The sequence below is a fragment of the Colobus angolensis genome, unplaced genomic scaffold (assembly GCF_000951035.1).
Source record: "Colobus angolensis palliatus isolate OR3802 unplaced genomic scaffold, Cang.pa_1.0 Scaffold92, whole genome shotgun sequence".
NCBI lineage: Eukaryota > Metazoa > Chordata > Mammalia > Primates > Cercopithecidae > Colobus > Colobus angolensis.
The window spans coordinates 9,878,004-9,904,554 of record NW_012123154.1 but is presented as its reverse complement, the minus strand read 5'-3'; the positions used below and the strand labels follow the sequence as shown (position 1 = coordinate 9,904,554).

General features: G+C 37.9%; 1 protein-coding gene across 1 annotated transcript in view; it reads right to left on the bottom strand.

The window, feature by feature from the left end:
- The window catches only part of TOX (thymocyte selection-associated high mobility group box), a 150,553-nt gene extending 126,621 nt beyond the window's left edge, over positions 1 to 23,932 (bottom strand). Inside the window, exons 1-2 of the mRNA XM_011931950.1 lie at positions 23,853 to 23,932; positions 2,507 to 2,749 (exon numbers count right to left, since the gene is read on the bottom strand). Coding sequence (XP_011787340.1) covers positions 2,507 to 2,749; positions 23,853 to 23,903 — 294 coding nt within the window. The 5' untranslated portion in view covers positions 23,904 to 23,932. The remainder of the gene's footprint in view (positions 1 to 2,506; positions 2,750 to 23,852) is intronic.
- Positions 23,933 to 26,551: the final 2,619 nt, after the last annotated feature.

The window sequence follows — 26,551 nt, the reverse complement described above, 5'->3', positions numbered from 1 at the left end:
TGCTAGAGTCAACATCATTAACTAGACTTATACTCTCTAATACAGTAGCTGCTAGGTGAATGTGGCTACTTAAATGTAAAGTAATTAAAATAAAATAAAATGAAAAATTGATCCCTCAGTCCTACCAGCCGCATTTAATAGCCAGTGGCTACTGCTGTTGGACAGCACAGATCATAGAAGAGCTCCATCATCACACCACATTCCACTGGGAAGTGCTGAACCTTACCCACAGTCTCACCAACACGGGTATTTGCTGGAGTCGCTTTTTGCTTGCAGCATTAAAGGCTAGGACCAGTGCTGTGAGGAGGCACAGTAGACGTGCAGCTCCAGAATGTAGCTTGAGGGGTATTGGAAAGACTTGCCACCCTATGAAAATCCTGAACAGGCTCACCTTCAAGAACTAGAATGGCAAATCAGAGCTTCATTCCTTTAGCTTAGGCCAAATAGGGGATTTGTTTCCCCTCTACTCTGCAAAACGTTGAAAGTTCCTAGGGAAACACCATGTTGAGGCAAAATTATCAAAGTCCAGTTTTTGACAGTGGGTTGGTGGGCAGATAGAATAAGGAAATTTTATGAACAGAAAGAAGCTCCCGATAGGGAAAGAGGAAGGGACAGTGGGAACAGAGCTGAAATGGCCTATCTTGTGGCTGTGACTGAGCCCAGTCCCAAATGTGCCATTTGAGGATGGCATAACTGCCATGGGCAGCAAATCTGGAAAAAATCTCTGAGCCACAGTTGCTGACACTGCATAAGCATTTCTTTAAGTGTGAGGTCTCTTAAAGATGTATTGAGATGGATGTAGAAATGCTAAGGAGGGTAAATGTGTTACTAGAAAGGAGGTAAATTTTATAAAGGAAAAAGGCTTGAACTGTATAACTGAATATCTCATTATCCTTCCTATGGCCCCAATCTCATTCCCACCATGAGGAACAAGCCTAGAGAACAAAACTGGCATTTTCTATGTATACTGACTGCCCCCTTCTTCTCCTTTCTAGGGAACAGGGGTCCCTACAGAGGCATGACCTGAATGCCCTCTTTGGCTCATGAATCGGGTCCGAAGGTTTAGTCCCAAAGAGAAGCAGGCAGGTGATTTTTCAAGGTGACTACACTGAAATATATTTTTCAGCTTTATACATTTAGCATGTTAAAAAAAAAATCCATTTTCTATTTATGGAGTCATACTTAATACTCATAAGCTAAATCTATACAAGCGGAATATAATCTAAAAACCTGAGTGACGGTGTTGCCAATGAGTTCTCCCCTCTTGGCCGCCCAGATGGCTGCCAGATTTTAGAAAAATTCTATACACCATTGTGTATGAGGCAGTAGGCTCTGGGTTTCATTCTCTAAAGAAACTACCTTGGAGTTTCTTTTGACTCTACTTTTATTCCACCTTTATGTTCATGATTAACAGAAAATTCCTCCTGTAAAATCACTCAAGTTAGAGATATATCCCCCAATGATTTAGATAAGTGATGATATGAAATGTGTTTTTTTAATCAGAAACAACATAATATTGGCAAGTTAATCAATTTATTCATTGTGAAAATGACAGTACTGTTCAGTGACTTATGAAAATGACAAGAGAGTTAGTTGAAATGTTAAGTGACTGAACAATGAAAACCAAAAAGTGCTAATTAAAAGTCACTGTTAACCTGGGAGGAGGGTTTTATGACATGGTCTAAAGCTCTCTCCTTGGCCGTATACTACTGATTTTTTTTTCCACTATTGGGGTATAGACAGAGAAATTATTAAGTTTCAAAAGACATAAAAATCAGAAGAAAAGATTTTATAATAAACCAGTGTTTCTCAAGTGTGGGATGCTTGTAAAAAATACAAACCCCTGGAGCCCCTGGGTAGAGCCTGAGAATTTGATTTTTTGCTAGTTTGCTGGTTGACACACATTCCTATTAAATTTGAAAAATTAAGGGGAATTCATAGTGTTGTCATTATAAATTGTTAGACAACAGGTCCAGTAGACTGAAACACTTTAATGGAGATACTTTTTTTTCATCAGAATTATACCTCCAAAATAAAACTGAAAATTGTTTTCTTACTTTCCTATGGTATACATTTGTGGAACTTGAGAGCCGAAAATAGGAAGGAAAATCAAGGTTAGCAGCAGCTCCAGTTGAGAAGATGTGGGGATCTCCCTTACGGGGAGGAATCCTCCACTGGATGAGAGGTGGCATCTTTCAAGGTGACTTTTTCTGTGAAAGCTGGTAAGCTGGTTAGACTCTATGACAACACATACAGTGTCAAACAGTATTTAGTACTTTGGGTCATAAATATGAGTGACTGCACAAGTAATTAATTGATTTTGCCTTGACTTAAATATAAAACAGAATATTGCTTTAGAAATGTGTATGATTTCTAAAGAACTGTCTACATAGCTAGAAATAGTTTCAGAATGCTATCATCACAACGTCAGGCCTTCGCATGAACTTGGTCCATGTGCTTACGGTATCCCTCAGCCCCCACCACAAACAGGTAAGCAGATTCTTACCACAGAAATGGAGTTAGAAAGCAGTGTTCCGTCCTGGCCCAGCATATTGGAGACAGTGATTTCAGGGAGGTCCATGTTTTGTGGATGAAATGGTAGCAGGCCATTATGGTTCATGGGGTGACACAGAGAATGGTAACCAGACTCAACTTCATTCAGGTGCACCAGCGAGTGGTCTGGGAGGGAAGGAGGAGTAATTGGTGGAATGTTGAAGTCTTCACTTTCCAGGCTTGGACCAGGGTAGGACTGTGAAAGACAAGAGTGACATTGTTGCAAATTATCATCTTCTTGCTCTTCATCATCATATCAAACACACTTGACCCTTTAGATATTATTATAAGCAGCGTATGGATTTGTCAAAGATGTTTCAAACTTTTAGATTATCCTGCTGCCATTTCATCATTATGCATGAAAGAAAATTGCCTCAAAGGCAGATCCACTTCTGGTATAAAGACTACTTCCATTAGGTGGTTTTATTTTTCCAAAAAGCTGAACTCAAACAGATTTCAAAGTTCCCATTAAAATTTTCCAGAGTTTTAATCTAGCTGAATACCTTTTTCATGGGAATTGTAGGGAAGGAAGGCAATTTATAAAATTAATGTTTGATCAAACATGTTTCACAGGGCTCCCTACTGCTCAGATCATGGGATGTAATAAAAATGAATTCCAGAAGTTCTGGGCAATTGCTTTTGGGTTTTGAAAGGCTACCAGCTCACAATTGACAAAAGAAAATGTCTTAGAAAAGAAGCGACTTAAGCATGCTGCATAAAAGTGTAGTTCCGCTGAAAGTTTGATATATGAAAAAAAGGCCATTAAGAGCTATTTTTATCATAAAGATTTTATCATCAAAATCAAAGTGAAGATTACTTTTATGATTTCCAATAAGATTTACTTGATTTCCCCCTAAGAGCTGACAAATAATATTGCCATTATTTAAATTCAGTTCTGTCCATTTTGAAAAGCAAAATAGTACTAATATTATTATAACACTAATTCTGGAATAAAAGTCAGTCAGTAAAATAAATAGCAGTAACATATATGGTTTTTTTTTTCTTTTACAAACTAGCATTAGATAAAATAGAAAGGGAAGGAGGGGAGCAGGAAGGAAAGATTATATGAGGACACGCCTGTTTAAAATGGGATGTGGCAAATGTTGAAAAATATATGGAAGAAATAAAAAATAAAACATTGTTACCAATTAATATTAAATACACAGTGATATATAGCAGTCCTTCATAGAACAGGTGTCACAGTATGAAAGGAAACATTTCGGTCCAGATAATCCTTGCAAGCTTATCTTTCAAATTAAGAGCGAGCCTTCACAGTGTTTGGGTGTATGGGGAACAAGGATTCCCTTGTCTAACAGCCCAGCGCCTGCTCAAGTGTTCAAGATTTGAAATGAGCAGGCAAGGGTGGGAGCCAAAGAAAGTAGTGTAAGGTATTCATTGGGTGTCCAGCCAACAAGCGTCATGCTCCTGTGTCCAAGTGCCTGGGGTTATTTTTTCCAGATGGCGTCTATTTGTCTAACAGAAAGAAAATCTTCAAGTTCCACTTTCTAAATGTTGTACAAGTTTTGATATATTTGTTTAGGTGCCATCAGAAGACAAGATTAAATGAAGAGCTACTTGGAACATCTGGAATTTAGACCTGGTCATAGAGCAGCACATGTAAGTTAGAAACAGGTGGTGTATGAAAGGAAAATTTGACTCTTATGCAGAAAATTTTTCTTCAATATCTAAAGTTCTGCTAAAAAAAAACACCAGCTCTAAAAGTTCAATCACATATTATCAGATTCTCCTGTTAACAATATGTATCTCATGTGAAAAATATGTATGTGCTGTGTCAAAATTACAAGTTTGATGAAATTCTCACTCATCTGATATGTTTTAGACTCTTAACAGATCTAAGCCATTGGTTCCTTGTACAATTATGCATATAAGCGTAAAAGATGCCTAATGGGGAGGTGGGAGAGATGACTATTTCATATTAAAGCACTGTTCCAAGGTCTTTGACTATGTTGCCTCCTTTTTTTCTTTTTCTTTTTTTTTTTTTTGAGACGGAGTCTTGCTCTGTCGCCCAGGCTGGAGTGCAGTGGCTGGATCCCAGCTCACTGCAAGCTCCGCCTCCCGGGTTTACGCCATTCTCCTGCCTCAGCCTCCTGAGTAGGTGGGACTACAGGTGCCCGCCACCTCGCCCAGCTAGTTTTTTTGTATTTTTTAGTAGAGACGGGGTTTCGCCGCGTTAGCCAGGATGGTCTCGATCTCCTGACCTCGTGATCCGCCCATCTCGGCCTCCCAGAGTGCTGGGATTACAGGCTTGAGCCACCGCGCCCGGCCTGTTGCCTCCTTTTAATCATTACAGTAATCCATTGTGTAGCTATTATTACCCCCAGTTTCCTGAAGATAAAAATTGAAGCTCAGAAATTAAATAACTTGTCCAAGTTCACTCAGCTTGGAAAAGATCAACTCAATACACATGAGGGATAAATATATCATAAAGGTGGTATTTTTATTGCTATGCTATTTATAAAGTAGTTTAATTGCTACTATCTTATTAGGTTGAATGATACAAAATTGCCAACACCCAACTGTTTTTGATAAACAAAATTTCATAATTTAAGTAATAGTATTAGCATTGATATCAGGCTTTGCCTTTTCCAAATTCCACCCCGTTGCCCACCCACTAAAATTAAATATTTACTCTATATGAATATATATTTCATAATTTGTCTCTTTGTCAACATGCAAATGCTGAATTGTTGATATCTTTTAAGATGTTAATTAGTGCCTGTTTGAAACTCTCCTGGCGGGGCACGGTGGCTCATGCCTATTAATCCTAGCACTTTGGGAGGCCAAAGTGGGCAGATCACTTGAGGTCAGGAGTTTGAGACCAGCCTGGTCAACATGGTGAAACCCCATCTCTATTAAAAATACAAAAATTAGACAGGTGTGGTGGTGCATGCCTGTAGTCCCAGATACTTGGGAGGCTGAGGCAGGAGAATTGTTTGAACCTAGAAGGTGGAGGTTGTGGTAAGCTAAGAGCGTGCCACGGCACTCCAGCCTGGGGTGACAGAGCAAGACTCTGTCTCAAAAAAAAAAAAAAAAAAAAAAGAGAAAGAAACTCTCCTGAATAAGGCACAACTAATGCCAGCAATAAAGGAGAAAGATGTTTTTAATTTTAGGAATGCCATTAAATCTCTGAAAATACTAAGGGATATTCCACCTATAGTAGACCATCACTTTACATTCTAGAGTTTCTTCAGTAGTTAAATCTTAATTTTTGGTGTTTAAAAGAAGGTTTAATTGGTATCACTTTACAGTCAGTGATAACAATTGTACTGTAATTGAATTAAGCTACATGGTTTCTTTTCATGTAATTACACATTAATGTATTTAATTCAGACAATTATATACCAAAACCACAGATTCCACAACTTAACTGGTAATAGGTAGTTATGTGGATCAAGAATTTTAACTACTGAGGTTACTTAGTAGTTTCTGTTCTTTATATTAGAAGCCATGATATACTTATTTGCCATGAGCCTATTACAGTGTAATTGATGCCATATAAAAGTATAGTGGTAATTGCATAAATGCCAAAATGTCCCAGAACTTACAACAAGTTCAATGCCAGGCTAATTACTTATTTTTTTTTAATGTGGAAATGAATTTGCTAATTCTTCAACGTTGGTTTCTATGACATGAGAGCTTTAGTTTGATTTTTAGAAACTTAATAAACATACATTTAACTTAACAATAGTTTTATAATTTAGACAATTTGCAGTTTTGGGGGATGTGATACAATAGAATATGATTCAATATTTTCCCTCTTCCCCATTAAGCTGCCTACCTGGAATTAGTGTTCAATGTTTGTTGAATGAATAAATAAATGAATCACTAAGTGAATGTGTAGGTGCATGAATAAATGAATGCTAAAATGACTCTTTAAAGGCACGAAGTTTGTGAATATACACTGTTATTCCCGGGTTTGAGTAAATATCTTTTATTGTCAAGACGTTGCACAAGCCAGTTACCTATATGGTATGTAACAATCTCACAGAATATCCAGAGGCCAAAAATATCCTGTTAGGGGAGTAGAGGCTTGAGCAGCTTCAGAAAGGCTGGGCAGAGCAGTCTGTATCCCTGATATAGTTTGGATGCCTGTCTCCTCCAAATCTCATGTTGAAATTAATCCTCAGTGTTGGAGGTAGGGCCTGATGGCAGGTGTTTGGTCATGCCATTCATGAATGGCTTGGTGCCCTCCTCAACAAGTAACAGATCAACAAGATCTGTTTCACACAGATCCAATTGTTAAAAAGAGCCTGGTGCCTCCTCTCATCTCTCTTGCTCCTTCTCTCACCATGTGACACACCTGCTCCCCCTTCACCTTCCACCGCCAGTAAAAGTTTCCTGAAGCCTCACCAGAAGCTGAGCAGATGCCGGTGCAATGCTTGTACAGCCTGTAGAACTGTGAGCCACCTAAACATCTTTTTTTGTAAATTACCCAGTCTCAGGTATTCCTTTATAACAATGCAAAACTGACCAACATAATTCCTCTCTGACTGCTGCTTTGATCCCCTGAAGTGCCTGGCACCTATTATCCTTTAGTGACACACAGATTTCAGAGGATTCATAAAGGAGAGTTTGTGACCCCCTCGCTATCAGAAGCTGTGGAGCCTAACCCCCATGGCAGGCAGGACATCAGGGCCCTTTGGGCGACTGCTGGGGCATATGAAGGAAGTCACAGCAGCAGTTCTGATGCCCATGCCTGGCCAGCAGAGAAGGCCTGATTAGACCACAAGAAGGTATATGAGTGATGAGATCAGGGGCTGAATTGTCAGAGAAGGCTCATGTGAAGGCCAGCCCTGGGTGATATAGGGGACCTGGTGCTCATGTCCACTTATTCCAGCAGGGTCCTTTTCTGACTTGGGCTTATTTTTCTCCCTCAAGACACAGTGAGGCCTGGAATTTACAGATCGTTCATTCTCCAACCCTCTTGGGAACAAAGATCACTTGGTCCTTTCCATGATGATCCCCAGATGCCCAGGAGACAACAGCACTACTTAAAAAAAAAAAAAAAAAAAAATTAGAGGCTGCCAGGGAGTGAATCACATGTCCTTAGAAGTCCTACGAGGCTAGGTTCCAGTCTAGAATGCTGATGGAGGCCAGGTATAGATTTTCAAAGGTGCTATCATCTTCTTCATCACCTTTTATAGTGACATGTACCCATCCCAGTTCAGGGATTGGAACTTGAACAGCAGCATGACCATGCGAGCTCCCTCTTCCCCAACCAATGCTGAAAGTCAGCAATAAGCATCTTACGCAAATGGAGAAAAAGTATTTAGGGACTGCAGGGTGAAAATCAGGCCAACACTTTTAATTTTTTCTTGAATCTTCACCATACTAAGTCAAGGTAAATTGGAAACATATTAGCATAGAAAGTGTTTTGTTCTAAACCAGAGGCAGTCTAAATGATGCACATGATTCAAAGAACTCAAAATTATATTACTGTTAATTAACCAGATTCTCTCTGATCTTAAGTTACTCCCTGGTTCGAGACACAAGACAGTCACAAGGTGTTGCTGGTGCTGAGCTATGTAATAGGACTCCTGTGTTCCAGCGCAGGAGGCACTGTGCATCACTCTACGTACAGGAAGCAGGATCCCAGTGCCACTGAATGTGGGTTAGAGTGGAGTGAACTACCATGAGGCATGGCTAATTCTGGAAAATAGATGAACTTTTCAAGCCCACAAGGGGACTGTTGGGAGCATTAAAGTAGTAATTTCAAAATATTATCAGCCTCAAGAGTATTTCTATGGTTCTATAATAGAGAGTCAATGACTATTTCAAGTCATTTTCTTAAAACCTTAAAATTTGGTAATTGCACATTTAGCTTATAAAGTGCTACATATTTCTCTGGTGAGAAGGAGGCAGATATTGGACTAGGTGAGAATATGCATGATTTCTTCAGTGACTGTTAAGATTGGCCACTGTGCGTGTTGCCAAGAATTGAGGCTTTGAAGCCCAACAGACAAGGTCTGCTTCCAGGTCCTTTAAACCATGTATTAATTTGGGTTCTGCAGTAAGCTTTAAAACCATGGGGTTCTTATAAGTATTAAAAACAAAAACATATGTAAAAAGCCTAATAATATATGTTTGCCAGATACAAAGTTCTGGATAAACAACAGCTTTACATAGCTATGGTTATTGTTAAATGGATGTATACATCCCACGGGTTGGGTCATGTCCAAGAAAACAAACAACTGTAGACAGTACAGAAGATTTAGATACATTCTCCACAATGTCATTATAAAGGAATTTCAGTATATTTCTCATTGATTAGGCCTCAGCCTCACAGTGGAGAAAAGTGTAACCCCATTCATACCTGATGTATTTATTTAATTGCTCCCCATAAATAACTAGGTTAAGGCTTCACCTTTATTCTAATGGAATTAAATTGCACTTTTTAGGTTAAGGAATAAAAAGATGGTGGGGAACAGGGTAGCAAAGGAAGTGAAAGGTGCCGAGAATTACTGCATGTGCAGAGGCCCAACAACTTTGCTCCTTCAGGGAGCTCTGCTGGCAGGCCTGCAGCCCTGGCTGATCGGGTTTTCAGTTTGACTCCTACCAACCCAAGTAAAAGGCAAATGAATTTCTGAACCAGAATGTCACTGTCTAAATTTGTACAAAAGCTATGATTTCTAACATACTGGCTGTGTCCTTGGAAAAGCGATCTTCCCTGGGCAATTCTTGGCAAGGAGGTCAAATTGCTAATTAGAGGCTCACTTTTGAGACTATTAACGGAATCAAGAGACTGAGGTTGGGAAATTAACGGGGAATCCTTCTGATTTGCTTTGGTTTGATCTGCTTGGATGCCTTTTCAGCCATTTGACTAACGCCAAAGTCCTTCCCTGAAGTCCAACCTTCCCAGCCTCCCATTTCATTAGAAAAGGAAACTTCTCACCTGATTCTGGAAGATCTCATTTCCCGTCTGTTTAATGACATACTCACATTCCTTTTTAATCATACTGCTTTACATGTTCCATGATCTGAGTATCCTGTTTACATTATTTTCTCCTTCTGCAATCAACATTTTCTTTTGCTACAGCCTGTTCCTATATTCTTATTCTATATGATTACATCTGGAAATGGAATGTTAATTATGCTGATTTTTCTTTTGACTACAGAGAATTCATGTTTTCATATGGCCCAGGCAGAGTTAATATATGCTAACCAGGAATAAATAATGGGAAATCTCTTTTAAACATTGCCTTTTCTTCTCTTTTCAAAATCTAGTTTCTCTACCAGAGAAGCATTGTATTTGTCGGTCTCTGTCCACATATTGCAATCATTATACAGAACACTTTATCTTTGGTGACAAGAAGTCCCATAACTCAGAAGAATTCAAAAGATACCATCTCGTATGTATCTTCAAATTATGTGATGGATTCATGCAATCACGCATACACTAAAAATATGGCTATGGTTATAACTTTGTAAAATATGTTTCCCATATAGAACTTTATCTGAAAGATAAATAAATAGTACTGCCATCAAACATATACATAATGCACTAATTTTTAATCTGTAACATAATTCCTGAAACTTAAGGATAGAAGAATGTCAATGTTTAAACATGTTTCATCTTCTATTATTAAACATTCTTGTTGCATGATTCAGAGAACTGAAGGGAAAGCAAATTAAACTGAAAAGTTTATTAGAAAAATAATAAGCTTCCTCTGCACATTTTTAGAAGTAAAGATATTACATGTAATGGTGATTTTTCCTGAAAGAGTTTAAACAGTGTCAACGTAATCTCTGATTTCTTTTGAGAAGACCTTCAGGGAGTAGGTATTTTTCAGATTCTTTTGTCTCTGCATGAACAAGGGTTGATAGCTTGAGACTATAATGTATTACTGTGGAAAGCTTCGGTCTGTTACATAAATCATCTTAACGCTCAGCAAGAATTGTCCAACAGTGCCATTGATGTGCTCAAGCCAATGATCCTGCAAACAATTTTTTTGTCTTTCTTCACGCGTTAGACAATAGCAATAAATCATCTTCATTTAAAAACACACAATGTACTAATTTTTCAAGCAACAGTTATCAAAATGAAATTTTTGCTAGAAAGTATGACATTTATTTGTGCTCATTAATTTTTTTAACTGGTGTTAAATAAAAAGCAATGAGTGCCTCATTTGTTACAGAAGCATTGTCATATACCTACTATGTGTAAGCATCCTGCAAAGAGTGATATGAGATACAAAGAACTGAAAGACACAGTTTGTGAAAAACATCAAAAGATATATCTCTCATTTTGTAAAGATTTAAAGAATCAGACTTATTTGTTAAATTGTGTAAGAAACATTGTCAAATTATAGGTGATACTAGATCTTCCTTTAGTTGCATTTATGGGTACTTGTTGGTGTACATGTTTCAAAAATCATATAAATTTATAGAAATTCAATGTGTTGTCAGTCATAAACCTGGTTATCTTAAAATGTTATATAAAATAAAAATAATTGAGGCCGGGCACGGTGGCTCAAGCCTGTAATCCCAGCACTTTGGGAGGCCGAGACGGGCGGATCACGAGGTCAGGAGATCGAGACCATCCTGGCTAACACGGTGAAACCCCGTCTCTACTAAAAAAAAAATACAAAAAACTAGCCGGGCGAGGTGGCGGGCGCCTGCAGTCCCAGCTACTCGGGAGGTTGAGGCGAGAGAATGGCGTAAACCCGGGAGGTGGAGCTTGCAGTGAGCTGAGATCCGGCCACTGCACTCCAGCCTGGGCGACAGAGCAAGACTCCGTCTCAAAAAAAAAAAAAAGAAAAAAAAATAATTGAATATCTGTCAATTATAGGCTTTCATCAGCTTTTTAACCATGCTATTCTAAGTTTTAGTTGTGTAGCATTATTGTTTTTTATTCTTCTCTAAAATCATTTACAATCAGATTCACGAAAAAGACTCCAAGTTCTCTTAAATACAAATTTCAGATAATTTTAAGATCCATAGGCTACATAAAATTTCTAGAACTCTAATAAAGAATTTGAAGGAGTCATAAAATGACTCAGAGATCTAGCAGAACAAAAGTTGATTATATGAGATTGAATAAATGATCAAGATCAGGTTTTTATACTTTTATTTAAAATATTGTTGATCCTTTACTCAAATGTTTTGTCTTCTAGATTTAAGAAAATTTTCTCTCTTAAGCTATATGTAATTTACAGCAATTTGGTATAGTATAATTTTATAAACAAAGATAAAAGTTTTTTATTATGTTACTTGATTCCTCTAGAATTCAAAAATTGTGAGTGTTCTTATGGTGATATGGTTATTTGCATAAGTCCAATAAAAATCTCTCTATACTAGGAAAAGAAAGAGACACAGTTTGTTATAAAGATAGTGAATTAAAAGAGAGAAAGGGGAACTTAGGCTCTTAATAAAGAGCAGTATATTTGAAGTGTCAAACTAAGTGATATCAGAGTGTAAACAAAAAGAATTACTTGAAGCTGGGATGATCAAGGGATTGCTATAAGCAGATTTACACTGATATCAGGGCCTAAAGATCAGACACTTCTGCCAAGATGCGATAAGTGATCAGGGAAGGACCACAAAAACTGACAAATGAGCAAGCCTAGGCTAATGTCCAGTTAAGAGCAGGCAGGTTCAACAGCAAGGTCAGGCCTTCAACCTCTAAGATAATGTCAAGGGCAAGCTTGGTCCCACCAATCAAAGCAAACTTCAGTCTACTGGGCTTAATGCAGGCCTCTTCTGGAACTGGGTAGTAAGGTAAAATTTCACTTATGAAAAGCCAGTGTGCAAAGCCTGAATGACACCAGAAAACGAGGTCAACTTGAACCTGCCCCAGAGAATGTCTGACACTGGCTCTTCCTGGGGCCTGGGCTGGGGGACCCTGAGGTCAGGGTTTGCCAGCTGAGGCTTTGAGGATTCAGGGGGTACTGGGACCCTGGGCTAAGCACCTGAAGCAGATCAGGTGAGGGTGGGGCAGGTAGCCTAATCTTCTCTGCCTCTCTCTCCACATACCTCCAGGAAAGTCCTTAGTGTTTACCTGCAGGACTTTCTCCTGCCGTAATTCATTAATGATACCAGAATGGCGAAGAGATTTGTCTTCTCTCATTATTGCTTGGGGGTCTACATAAGTCTCCAAGCAGTATTTTTAGAGGATATTTTCATACCAGGCATGGTGCGTAGTTGTCATAAATGAGGACCTCTCCTTTGGCTAAAAAAATCCCCAAGCTTCTGGAAAACAAATAATGTACTCCCCCTCCAAACCACAAACAAATCATTAGAGAGACCAGATTCAAGTGAAAGGAACCACTTCTGAAAGTCAGTCAGGACATGTTTTTTAGTGCTAGGTCATCATTCCACATTCAATGTTAAAAGGGGTAACTCAAGTATTTAATTTCATCATTCACCACATAATTTTATATACAATGCAATCTATATTTTTTAATCATCTAGACTTTTTCAATTCTCATACTGAGTTCATACATTCTGAGATCCAGTTCCATATTTTTTGGCTTTATTTTTTAAATAACCCATGTTTAGTTTAAAAAAATTAGAAAATATATATAGGAAAAAAATCACCTTTAATCTAACCACTCAGGTGCAAAACTTTAAAATGTGTGTCTTTCGAGATTCTTTTTAGTGCCTATTTGCTAGTTTGTTTTGAGCTTTTGCTTTTGTTTTCCCTAGCAAAAGTCAGATAATTGAGCTCTGATTTTGGAGCTGGAAATGCTAAATACAAATCTCAGCTCATCCCTTGGTAGATGTATTTACTTAATTTCTGTGAGCCTCAGTTTCCAAAGCTATAAAATAGGGATGAGATTAGTCTTCAATTCATTAAGGATATATCAGGATTAAATATGACAAATGAGATAATGTAAATACTTTGAGTAATACACTGGTTCAAAGAAGCAATAAATAAATGTTAGCTATATTTTTATTATCACACCATTATATAATTTAATGTGATGACTTAAAACAGATTGTGAATAATTTTCCATGCCAATAAATATCATCAAAATTATTGTTTAAATGGCTGCATATTGCATTCATGTTCTATCACTTATTCTATCAGTTCTCCATTTTGAACATTTAGGATGTTTCAGATTTTGCTGTTGCAAACCACAGCATGACAAATAACTTAATCCACATATTTCCTTAGGATAACCTTCTACAGTTCTCTACTTATGCTCAAATGGAATCATAGAATGCTTGCTCAAGAAGAAACCTAAGAAATCGTCCCTGAACTTTGCATATGAGAAAAGTGAGTTCCAGAGAGGTTAAATTATTTGTCTGCATTTACAGAACTAGTTGGGTAGATGGGAATCCCAAAGAAACATTATATAGACATTGTTTACTGTTAACAATTGATTGCAATGTATTAGGTTTTAATATACTATTTTAAATCATGTGCAGCCTTTAAGTTTTAATAAATTTTTATTTTTTAAAAGAAATGTGTTAAATTGATTTTTGCTTATGGCTAGGTTCTATTTGCTAAGTCATAGGCAGGCAACCAGTATGGAGTTGAGCATTCAGTGTTGGGCTATTTCTATATGTATATAAAATATAAAATAAATATGTATATTTTTATATGTATATATGAAATAATGTATATATGAAATATATACATATAAAAATACATGCTGTATGTGTCTATTTATGGCCAATCATTTTTATTTTGCCTCTTGAGTAGAAATCAGCAAATGCTGGGTGCAAACTCACATTCTGCATGAAGAAGCCAAATTAGTGGAGGACCAGAGCTAATAGAAAGCCTGTGCTCTTGGTTTGCCTCCTTAATCAAGGGGTCCAGAAAGGAGAAAAAGAAGCTCCTATTTCTACTCATCACACGCTGATATGCAATTCCTCCTCCCAGGGAAGAGTTGCAAGTGCATCTCTCTAAATACTGGAGGTCATCTCACTTGCTAGATCTTTCCTGCAAAGAAAGCTTATGCTAAAGATAGAGACGTGGAGAAAAAAAATAGTTGAAAAAATGAAGACAATTTCCCCCAGTTTAATGATGGTAAGACCCCTCAATGTTCAGTTCCCCAGAAGTGGGATTTCTAGGGAAGAGTGGAGGGAGGGTGAGATGTCTTCTGTGGAAAGACTTCCTGTAGTTTATCTTCTGGAGGGGAAAAGGAAGAGAAACTAGGGTGGGAAAAGAGTCCTGGACTTGGACAAGAAAAGCAGTGGAGTGTGGAGGGAAAGGACTGGGCAGTGGTGGCACAGGCATGGCAAAAGCTGGCTGAGAAGGGGAGGGAAGAATCACTGCTCTGCATCAAGGAATCCAGGGACAGCAAATATCCACTGTGTGATTGTTCAGCTTTTATGTGTGCACGAGTATGAAATTACTGCTTTGTAAATAAGAAATAGTAAAGCATCCATGGTTTCATTTGGCATAAGCTAATATTTCCCAGAGTATTCTCACACATGTAACACATTGCAGTTATCTCAATATTCTTTAGAACTGATGTATGTCAACATTTTGTCCTTAAAGTTCTAAAATAAAATTAAGCCTAGCTGACCAAGGATGGAGTTTGACAGAAGCCTTAGACCTTCCAAGGCCAGAATCCTAGCTCTGATATTTACTACCTTTTTGAGGTATGGTAAGTCACTCTAGCTCTCTAATCCTCACTGAATTGTTGTAAGGATCAAATGAGAAAATAAGTGTGTAGATTTTGTTTAGTCCCTTGTCAGAAACTGGTAGCTTCCAACTGGTAGCTATTATTATTATAAATCCAATTCTTTGGGGACACTGGGAGAGGAGGGTACCAACTTAAACTTCCAGGCAAGATGAAGCTTCCTACTACTGAAATTTATCATCATCTTTAAAAGCAAGAAGTTTCACTGAGGTTAGAGCATAATAAATAAAAAAACCCCAAAAAACAAAAAATCTTTGCACCCATGGTACAGGGAAGTCTCGGCATCCCTGAAGGCAATTTCTGTATAGAGCTGCTGACCCGGTCTCACCCAGCATCCCTATTGTCCCCCACTCCCCTTTCCTCCAAGGTCACTCTCTTTGTGATTTTGGAGAATACCAACAAACAGTAGGCTTAGCTCTTCTTGAAGGAAGGCCTCTCCTGAAATGCTGGAAGGCCCAGTTGCATACAGAAAAGCCTTCATTACTGGTCTCAAATCATGACCATCAGAACCCTTGGGAGTTTCAGATCAGGCTATTACATTTGAATAATCTGATGCTGGGCCTTAGAAGTCACTTGTTGGGCTTTGCTACCGACAGCATCAATTATCCTAATTTATGAACAGCAAAGAATGTATGGAGAACATTTTCTAAGATAGCCACCAATTAATTTCAAATCATTAGGGTTATAGTTACATTTTTAAATACTCAAGCTGTAAAATAATATAGATCAGGAAGAACACAGGAGAAAGAAAAAAATATAGATATGGATAAAGATTACACTAAAACCCTCTTTGTGTTTCTGGGAAGTCTAGCTAGGTCTGCTCCCAAACTGAGGAACTGAAACTGCAGAGGGAAACTTGGCACTTTATTTTAAAGGTGTTTGAGGTGGCAGGTGAGGATACGCAGAAGGAGGTCTCAGAAGACATTGGGGTGGGTGGAAAACACCTTAACTTTTCTAAGCCCCACTGTTTTTTATAGTAAAAATGGGCAAAAGTGCTTCTACTTAACATAGTGACATATCGAAAATTTAGTGTTTCTTTAGAACAATCTTTAAGCACCTTGGAAATGGAGCTAACATAGACAGGTGACAATATTCAACACATTACTATTCTTAAATTGAAATACTATACTTATTTTGGAGGGCATTCTTTAGTGACAGGTTTATTATGTGCTACCAGAAAAGAATATAGCATGTTATAATTGCAAAATTTAACAGGAAGGATCATTTAGTTTTTCATAATTGTTCACATGCTAAAGAAAAAAAATGTTCAAAATATAATTGTAAATAAGCCAAATGGCTGCTTTCAAAATGTATCAAATGCTACCACACAACTGGTCACACTGCAGTAGTGCCACAACTCCTCCCTCCAATGCCTAAATGTGCTGGCATCACTTGACATCTTGACATCTGTCCATTGAATAAATCATGCTCCATATGGAGCGTGAGGTTTTGAGAATCTGTTTTTACCACTAATGCTGCTCCATTCAGATATTTTCATAATTTTTGTCACTGAAATACATATCCCCAATACTTGACAAAACACACTATTTGACAATTATTCTGAAATTCTCACGCCTACCCAGAAACAAATAAAAAATGAGTATTATATTCACAAATCCCACAGCTTGGAAATGTATATGATACACAACATTTAACCTGTCAGCAGCCTCATTAGTGTCAATGAGTAGAAACTGGCAATCAGTAGATGGTGTGCTCTACATGTGTTTATGTTTAAAAATGTTCCTAAAATAGTTCCTCTGCTGGTGAGGTTGATATAAAACACTTTTACTGGACAAATGAATTTCAGTTTAAACATTATGGCCCATTTCTTTTTTTTTTTTTTTTTAGGAATTCATATTTTCATGTAGATGATTATTTATAGCTAATGGAGTCAATACCCAACTAAAATAATAGTAATAAAGACTGGATGGGTCAAGAATTACCTAAAGTTCAACAACGTCAATGTGGTTGGCCAACAAAATATGTAGAAAGGCCAATGTGTGTTTGACTATCCCAAGCCCTAAGATATATATTTGTATGGTGCCTGTATTCAGTATCCATACAGCTATTAAGACATTTTTATAAACTGTAAGAATTATGTGAGCTATTTCAAGATATAATGCTGAAAAACAGACTTCCATGTAAGAAGCCAATTTAGGAAGAAAACAACATAAACAATAGTAACTTGTGTGCTCAAGTGAAGCATCTTTTTAATTTTGAGTAATGAAGATGTCAAGCCAAATGCTAGAGTAGTTTAACTTAATTAGGTGGCCTATTTTTCCAGGCATCCTTTCATTTCCCATTGAAAACTCAGCTTGTATGCAAGGCAACAAGAGCAATTTTGTCTGTAATGAATACCTCTGGGACTGCACAGAGTAATCATTTGAATGTTACACTGAAGACTGGTTTGAGTAACTAGTCTGGGCTTGTTAAGATGCCAGACTTTGTTGGGCTAACTTGATTACTCAGAGCATGGCAGCTTTATCATTCTGTTGGGTCAATGGTCAAAAAGTCAACTTAATGTTACTTCTGAGATTTCTGCCAAAAGGAACTAATCTAAAAGGAATTGGTCCAATTTACAGTTCAAATTTATGTCACAATCATGGAGATGTTATGACCCACGGTAAGGAGATTTGTTTTTCAAAAGTACTCTAAAAATATTACACTTTCTAGGCCCTTTTTGTCATACCTCATTTACACTCTAACCTGGAGAATTTTCTCATTAGGAAAACACGAAATTAAACAAATAGAGAATCATTAATATAGTTGTAAATCTTAAAACATATTTCTAACAGCAGATTTGAGAGAATATTGTACAAAAAGAAATTTGGAGCACACTACTATTTCCAATTCCATTGCACTGCTGATGATAAACAGCAGCATGATGTTATTGTAACAAGCATTGACTGTCATTATCTAGTTTATTATCATGTTAACTCTTTGAGTCTTGTACTTGAAATAATTCTCCAAGGAGGAGGGAGTGCTGGAAGCTTTTGTTAATATATAAGGGCACTGGCACAAAGATAAAGTGTCCTACTGCCATGGACAGGGTAGGGCTGGATTTGCTAAACGTCTGCAATGCAGGGTCAAGAATCATTGCAATGGAAGACTGTAAGTATTCATGTGATTTAAAAAAATGTACATAAAATATTTTAGCTGATTTGCTCAGCTTTCAACAAACAATGCTGCATACCTCTGATATGTCAAACATTATTCCTGGCACAGGAAAGCCAGACAGAAACAAGAGTGAGTCCTACCTTCAAGAGCTCACAATCAGGGGAGCAAGACAAGGACATCCCTGGTGATGCCAGTGTGCCATGTGCCACCCAGGGACAAATACACACCATGATAAAGCAGCCTTGTAGACAATGGCAAGGCACTGAGGTGTGTACCGTTCAGCAAAGACGAGGAAAAGGAAATGAGAGAAGTTAAGATGCGTTCATGAGAAACTGTGAGGCCTATAACGAAGGCAGAAATTGTGTAGCTGGAAAAGAGGAGATGGATTCAATAGTTAGGCCAAAAAGTAGAATCAACACTATCTGGAATTAACCAAAGGCTGAATGACGAGGGAGACTCCCCAAGTCTCCGTCTTGGGTATTTGAAGAGGTGGTGTTAACACTTCTGATTATAAGCAGTAAAGAAAAGAGAAGATTGGGGGTGAGGAAGCCGGTGGGAGGTGACGAGTTGTGGTTGAATGAACTGATATGTCGAATCTGAGCTGCTATCAGGGACAGGTACCCAGTGGAGTTAGAAATCAAACCTCAAATTCACATGAAAGCTGACCTGGATATATATATGCTCTTCAATTTTATCTTCAAAATATACTTTATGAACTGTATGTCAAATGCTTAGTTGTAACTGATTCCAGGAAAACATAATATTGCTATATTTTATCATTCTTATTTTTAATCTTGAGATTTGAGGGACCGAGTAAGAGACAGAATTCCAGAGGGGGCTGGAGGTGGGGAGAGAGAAAACTGCTCACAATCTCAGAATCCTCTAAAACATGACCTCGGGCCAGGATATTTAATATTTAGAATTTACTATAATGCTCATAATGAACAACAAAAAATAGTTCAAGCTTAAAGAATAACTTTTCATGGAAAGAAGAAGGAAGAAAGGAATGAAAGCAGGAAGGTGGTGGGGAAGGAGGGAGGGAATGAAGGGAGCAAGGCGGGGAACCAAACAGAAGGAAATAGTTTAGCAGAGCAAAGGTCAAGGTCTAAGAGGAAGTGATTTATTAAAAATCTGGTTCAATCAAGTAACCTGAGCTTTTCCATAACCTGATGCCAGGAAAATCTTCTCATTCTTCCTTAATATTAAAGTATTATTTCTTGTATAAAAAAGATCAGTCCTTCTTGATCTTTTCAGACAGTACTTCAACTGCGGCAGTGAAGAGCTGAGTCCCTGAGTGGAGGGCACTGGTGGAAAACACAGAATGAACAAACAGGCAGCCATGGAAAAGGACACTCTTTCTTTCTTCCTTTTTGTTGAGACAGAGTCTCCCTCTGTCACCTTGGCTGGAATGCAGTGGCGTGATCTTTGCTCACTGCAACCCCTGCCTCATGGGTTCAAGCAATTCTCCTGCCTCAGTCTCCCGAGTAGCTGGAATTACAGGTGCACTCCACCATGCCCGGCTAATTTTTGTATTTTTAGTAGAGATGGGGCTTTGCTATGTTGGCCAGGCTGGTCTCGAAATCCTGACCTCAGGTGATCCTCCCACTTTGGCCTCCCAAAGTGCTGGGATTACAGTCATGAGCCACCACGCCTGGGAGAAAAGGACATTCTTGAAACTGACTCAGAAGAGGAAAGAATGGGGGAAAGCCATGGCACATATTCAAACCTGAAAAATCAAATAAAATAACCTAGTGCTGTAGAAAGTTCTGATGAAGAGAACTAGACTTCTCTTCTGCTTCTTTTGACGTTATTTAATTTAGATGAACATTTATATCGTGATGACAGCCTCATATAAAGGACTATGAAAGGTACTACAACCATTTAGGAGGTGGAGAAAGGGGCTGAAGTTTTATGGGGAGATACGAGGACCCCAGAGCATGCATATCTGAGTGGGCTGAGAAAATTCCAGAGAAATTTCTGAGGTGGGAAGCCTAATACCCCTCTGTTTTGTTCTGCCTGGTGGCATATTGGTCCAGATATTTTATAAGATACGTTTTATTGTATAGATTTAAGGCATACAACATGTTATGATATACATATAGATAATAAAACAGTTAATATAGTGAAGCAAATTAACGTATCTATCATCTCACAGAGTTACCTATTTTGTGTGTGTGCGGCAAGAACAGCTAAAACGTACTCACTTAGCAAACATCCCAAATACTATATTATTGTTAATATTTTGAGACATAATCTCACTCTGTTGCCCAGGCTAGAGTGCAGTGGTGTGATCTCAGCTCATTGCAACCTCCACCTCGTGGGTTCAAGCGATTCTCCTGCCTCAGCCTCCAGAGTGGAGACTTTGGAGTGGCTGGGATTACAGGCACACACCACCATGCCTGGCTAATTTTTGTATTTTTAGTAGAGATAGGGTTTCACCATGCTAGCCAGGTTGGTCTCAAACCTGACCTCAAGTGATTCACCACCTCAGCCTCCCAAAGTCCTGGGATTACTGGCGTGAGCCACCAAGCCCAGCCCTAAAAACTGTATTATTAACTCTAGTCCTCATGTTGCAGGTTACATCTCTAGACTTGTTCATCCTACATATTGCTACCTTGTGTCCTTCTGGTCTAGATTCTGTCACCTCAATCAAACATGACCAGTTCAGAATGGCAAAGAAGTGGGTTTCTGACAAGCTGCTCATCTGGCTTCCTTTCATTAGCCCACTCACATTCTCCCACAAACTCTTAACGGGACAAAGTTCAGGAGGTATTAAGCAACAAGGTGCCTTTAGCCAGGGTTTGGAAACACACAAAGAAGTCTTGAATTGCTGGTTCAAATTCTAACCAGAGTAAGAAAAAAGTTAAATGATGTTTAAATTAAAGCACTGAGTGACCGGCACACTTAATAGCTATTATAGGAGAAAACAGTCAATATTCCAAGAATGGTGCCAGAGTAAAATGGAAATCTTATGAGTTTTTATTATATACTTGTCAGGCTTACTATAAGGTGGTATATTCAATTTAAAAGTTGCCTATCAATTATAAAACTATATGCAAAAAAGTTTTAAGGATTTGTATACTGTAGCTTAAGAGGTAGAGAATGCATGCAGTAGATAGTGCCAAAGAGCCCTTTGGACTGTCTAAAAGAATATCATTAATTTTTACAGTGTACTTCCATTTCTGGAGCAGTTCCAGCATTGGCTTTCTATAAAAATCATTTCAAGTTTAGAATTATGCTATTTGCTTGCAGCAACATCACAGGAGCAGTAGTGTGCCATATGTTGCTACTTAGCAACTTAGTCTATAAGTCCCAAAGCATGTACTGATTTGAAAATTGAACAGGAATTATAATTGTTGAGTGATGCTATGAGGCAAGTTGTCTTGGATTACTAAACTATGCAGATGTTTGATGTTATGTAGGAAAAGAAAAAAAACTATTTTTTTTCCCTGCAGGATGACTAAAATCTTATTTATGGTTGCCTAAAGGAGTAAATTGATTAAAATTCCCTAAAAGAATACCAGGTAATGAATTCTTGAACATACCATATTATAGTAAACAAAAGGAATGTTAAGTATAAAATTTAGCTAAGGCCATTCAACTTATGTAATTTGTGAAGTTTATTTTTCTCCAGAGCATGTATTATCTTACACTAGTCTAAATTTTAAAACAGCACATTCTAAAAACATTTTCATATATGGCACATTATTTTTTAAGTGTTTATTTCTGGCTCACAAGCCTGCTCTATCTTTAAAAAGCACAAAAGTATTTGGGGCTCTTCTTTACAAATTATCACTGGTGTTCAAAACATTCTCACTAACTCCTGACTGACATATGAAGAAAAACAATGTTAGTTGTTGGATTTCAGTAAGGGCTTAATATTAGGCATTGTACTTGAATTTTAAAATCGAAGGAGCCAAGTTGTTATGATGTATATGTTCTGAATTTCCAATCCTTTATCCGAAACTCTTTAAGACCAACATAATGATTCTCTAAGAGGGAGCAGCTGCTTTATAACAGCCATCATTTATTGAGTTTGTGTTTCTACTGTTTCAAACAAATTCAATTAGCCCTTACACTTCAAAACCCTAAAGGCACCAAAGAGATGATACCAGGTTGCTTTAATCTAATAGTAATACTAAACTTGTCAGTACAGTTTTGGGATTGATGGTTAGAAGAAAATTAATAGTAACATTTTTCATTTTTTAATCAAACAGTCCTATTCAGAACTACCTATGGATCTTGGAGGCTACTTAGCCAAATGAATTCAGTTAAGGAAGATTTCTAAATGCAAAGCTCAGCCTTCCAAAGGTATTCTTAGAGTGATCAGCTCAGTTGAATGGAAGGCAATGTAGTCAGGATCTTTGAACTTCATGATGACCTTTTCAGCTGAACAATACAGTGTAGTTTCCAGAATATCTGCCAGAGAAGGCAGTGATCCTAATGACTTCTAAATGCAAAGTTCAGGGAGATGCAGGCCTGCCTCTGTTTTGAGTTAAGCATGAACCATTTTGGTCACAGAGTGCATCCTTAACATATACATTAGATTTAATTCACTGACAACCTTAATGAAGAAAAAGAAGTTTTATGCTCCCTCCCAACCCATTCCCCAAACACTTCCAGTTATTAAATCTCTATGTGTGGATATGTAGGCACTGAACATTATTAAGAGTTTATTTTAGAATTACTAATATATGAAACTCCAATCTACCATGGTTTTTACCATTCTAGAAAAAAACATGTTTGTGTCAACAAAACGCTCCTGTGAACTGTTCCTTGCTTTCACTTATTCACTTACTTATTTTTGCTTACAATGTTCTCATATTTTACGTTATACTGGTATCCAAGGGCAGTTATAATTTGGCTTTAAATGTTCCGCTGAACTAAAGGATCTGGTCTTAAGTATCTAAAAATAAATAGTCAAACATTTACTTTCATAAATGTAACCATTTACATTCTCACTGGACTTTTGTTGTCATTTCTCATGATTAAATACCTTGTCAACTATTCCCAGTGAAATGTATACAAAGGTGCCCTTGAAAGGTTTCAATCAGATCATGTTTTTTGGCCTGAAAGCTCCTCCCCAGCCCCAACTCCTTACCTTCCCAGGAGATTGTGAAAGCAGCCTTCTAGCCCCACCGGCCATGGGATTTGGGTTACGAACGTTACATTTTGTTGAAAATGGCCCCAACCGTTGATAATTAAAGCTATTTGTGACACGTGTAGCTTATAATGATTAAATCGTCTACAGTGAGAAGCACAAATAACCTGCACCTGTAAAGACTTTATTTCCTAAAGGTAAAACAACTGTTTAGGAAAGATCATGCTGGCAAAACAGCTGCTTGCCGTTCTGGAGAGGAAACAAGGTAGTATCTTTCAACAAATGCCAACTCTGGTGTTTTATCAGCTCTATCTCATTAACTGGAAACAAGGCTTAAATGCTTTGTTTATAAATTATGATTATTCCTGATTGCGGCAGTTACTGATAGTGCTACTCATTTGCAATGCAACTCTTTGAATTTGTTTAATTACAATTTGAAACAAGGCAGAGAAGATTAATTAACCCACCTGGCTGGCTGGCACATAGTCCTGGCTCGGCTCTGTCATGCTCATATACATGTTCTCACCGTCAAACTGCGAATGAAATAATAGTAAACATTCAGCAATCTTGACTGCGGGTATGTTCGGTTTTTATTTGTTTTGTTTTGTTTTGTTTTTTAACCATCAAACTGGAAAACAGTAGCCATAAAACAATACTGCGGCTGGACTATGGAAAATCTGTCACGGTAAGCGAGCCACATCTTGTCTTTGATGTTTCTGTTGTCATCCTTACTGACCCTGGATGTCAGTGATTTGGAGTAATTAGTGCTCTAGTAATTACAGCAAGCAAGCAAGAAATGAATGGTTTCCTTTCATCTGCAATCTGTTTTAAAACAAAATGGCTCATTTTGCATGCCATGTATACATATTGCAGTTCAGTTGTAATGAAGTATTAAATGAATGGCATGATTTCTGAAAGAAAAGAATAACGAAAAATACACGAAGGCACAGCTCGGTGCATTCTGAGTTTAGCTCTCAAAAAAGAAAAAGTGCAGAGTTTTCACAATAGACTAAAACTGGCATCATCATAATAACCTTCTGATTAAGAAAAATTTAACTTTATAATAATATTTGAAAAGAGCATGTGCCACTATAACCATGGCTAAGAATGATAATAACAATAAATAACAATAAAAATATACAGGCACAATGAAATACTCCTTTGTGAAATTTTTCAAAGATATCGAATTCATGTATTAAAAATGCATAGAAATTCATACGCAAGTTTTCAAGTTAGGAAAAGGATGGAAGAAAGAAATTTGCAGGGGCAGAACAACTGGAGAACTCTCCAATAGTTCAAGCAACAACAACAACAACAACAACAACAACATACTTCTCATTATTTGGGGTTTTGAAAGTAATCATCACTCTATTCAGACTTAATCCTCAGCTATTTTTAGTCACTTGACAGATGAGCAAAGCATTTCTCTTTTTAGTTAGAGGAAGAATTTTTCCAAGGTAATAATCAAATGGACAAACACAGTAACTTCACAGAGCTGGGTCTGAATATACTTTCATTGACGGGCTAATTTCAGACATGGTGGAATTGAAAGTCTGAATAATTACTTTTTGAAACAGAATAGTGTTATTGATAGTGGTGCAAACCACGGTATTAAGGACATACTTCATACTTTATATACTATGAAAAAATGGTGTTATATCAGAGCATAAACAAATTATATTATAGATAATCTCATTCCACCACCTATGAACTGCTAGCAGAAGAAGGTTATACCAACATGAGGGTCGCTCCACAGCCTCTAAACTGTAATCGCCAGAGTGGGTGCCCTGAAAGTTCACATCAACATAAGCTGTAAATAAAGACCTCCCTAAAGACATGGAAGCACTCACGAGACTAAGCTCAGAGAATCAAAGGATTTCTTCACACATCACCCTATAAATATATTTCACGTTATGTGAATGACTTATCTAAACATAATGAAATTACTTATTGAAAGATGTTGTTAGAGTAAATAAAAAATAACACAACTGGAAAAAGTAGAGCTGGGTGTTTTGGTTGCTCTGTCAACTGGCTCATGAACCTGGAGTTGAAGTGACTTACCCCAGGTTGCTTTTCCATTGAACAGGTGAACTTTTTTTTTTTGAGATGGAGTTTCCTCTGTCACCCAGGCTGAGTGCAATGGCGCGATCGCAGCTCACTGCAGCCTCCGCCTCCCAGGTTCAAGTGATTCTCCTGCCTCAGCCTCCCGAGTAGCTGGGATTACAGACTTCACTCCACCATGCCCGGCTAATTTTTGTATTTTTAGTAGAGATGGGGCTTTGCTATGTTGGCCAGGCTGGTCTCGAAATCCTGACCTCAGGTGATCCTCCCACTTTGGCCTCCCAAAGTGCTGGGATTACAGTCATGAGCCACCACGCCTGGGAGAAAAGGACATTCTTGAAACTGACTCAGAAGAGGAAAGAATGGGGGAAAGCCATGGCACATATTCAAACCTGAAAAATCAAATAAAATAACCTAGTGCTGTAGAAAGTTCTGATGAAGAGAACTAGACTTCTCTTCTGCTTCTTTTGACGTTATTTAATTTAGATGAACATTTATATCGTGATGACAGCCTCATATAAAGGACTATGAAAGGTACTACAACCATTTAGGAGGTGGAGAAAGGGGCTGAAGTTTTATGGGGAGATACGAGGACCCCAGAGCATGCATATCTGAGTGGGCTGAGAAAATTCCAGAGAAATTTCTGAGGTGGGAAGCCTAATACCCCTCTGTTTTGTTCTGCCTGGTGGCATATTGGTCCAGATATTTTATAAGATACGTTTTATTGTATAGATTTAAGGCATACAACATGTTATGATATACATATAGATAATAAAACAGTTAATATAGTGAAGCAAATTAACGTATCTATCATCTCACAGAGTTACCTATTTTGTGTGTGTGCGGCAAGAACAGCTAAAACGTACTCACTTAGCAAACATCCCAAATACTATATTATTGTTAATATTTTGAGACATAATCTCACTCTGTTGCCCAGGCTAGAGTGCAGTGGTGTGATCTCAGCTCATTGCAACCTCCACCTCGTGGGTTCAAGCGATTCTCCTGCCTCAGCCTCCAGAGTGGAGACTTTGGAGTGGCTGGGATTACAGGCACACACCACCATGCCTGGCTAATTTTTGTATTTTTAGTAGAGATAGGGTTTCAC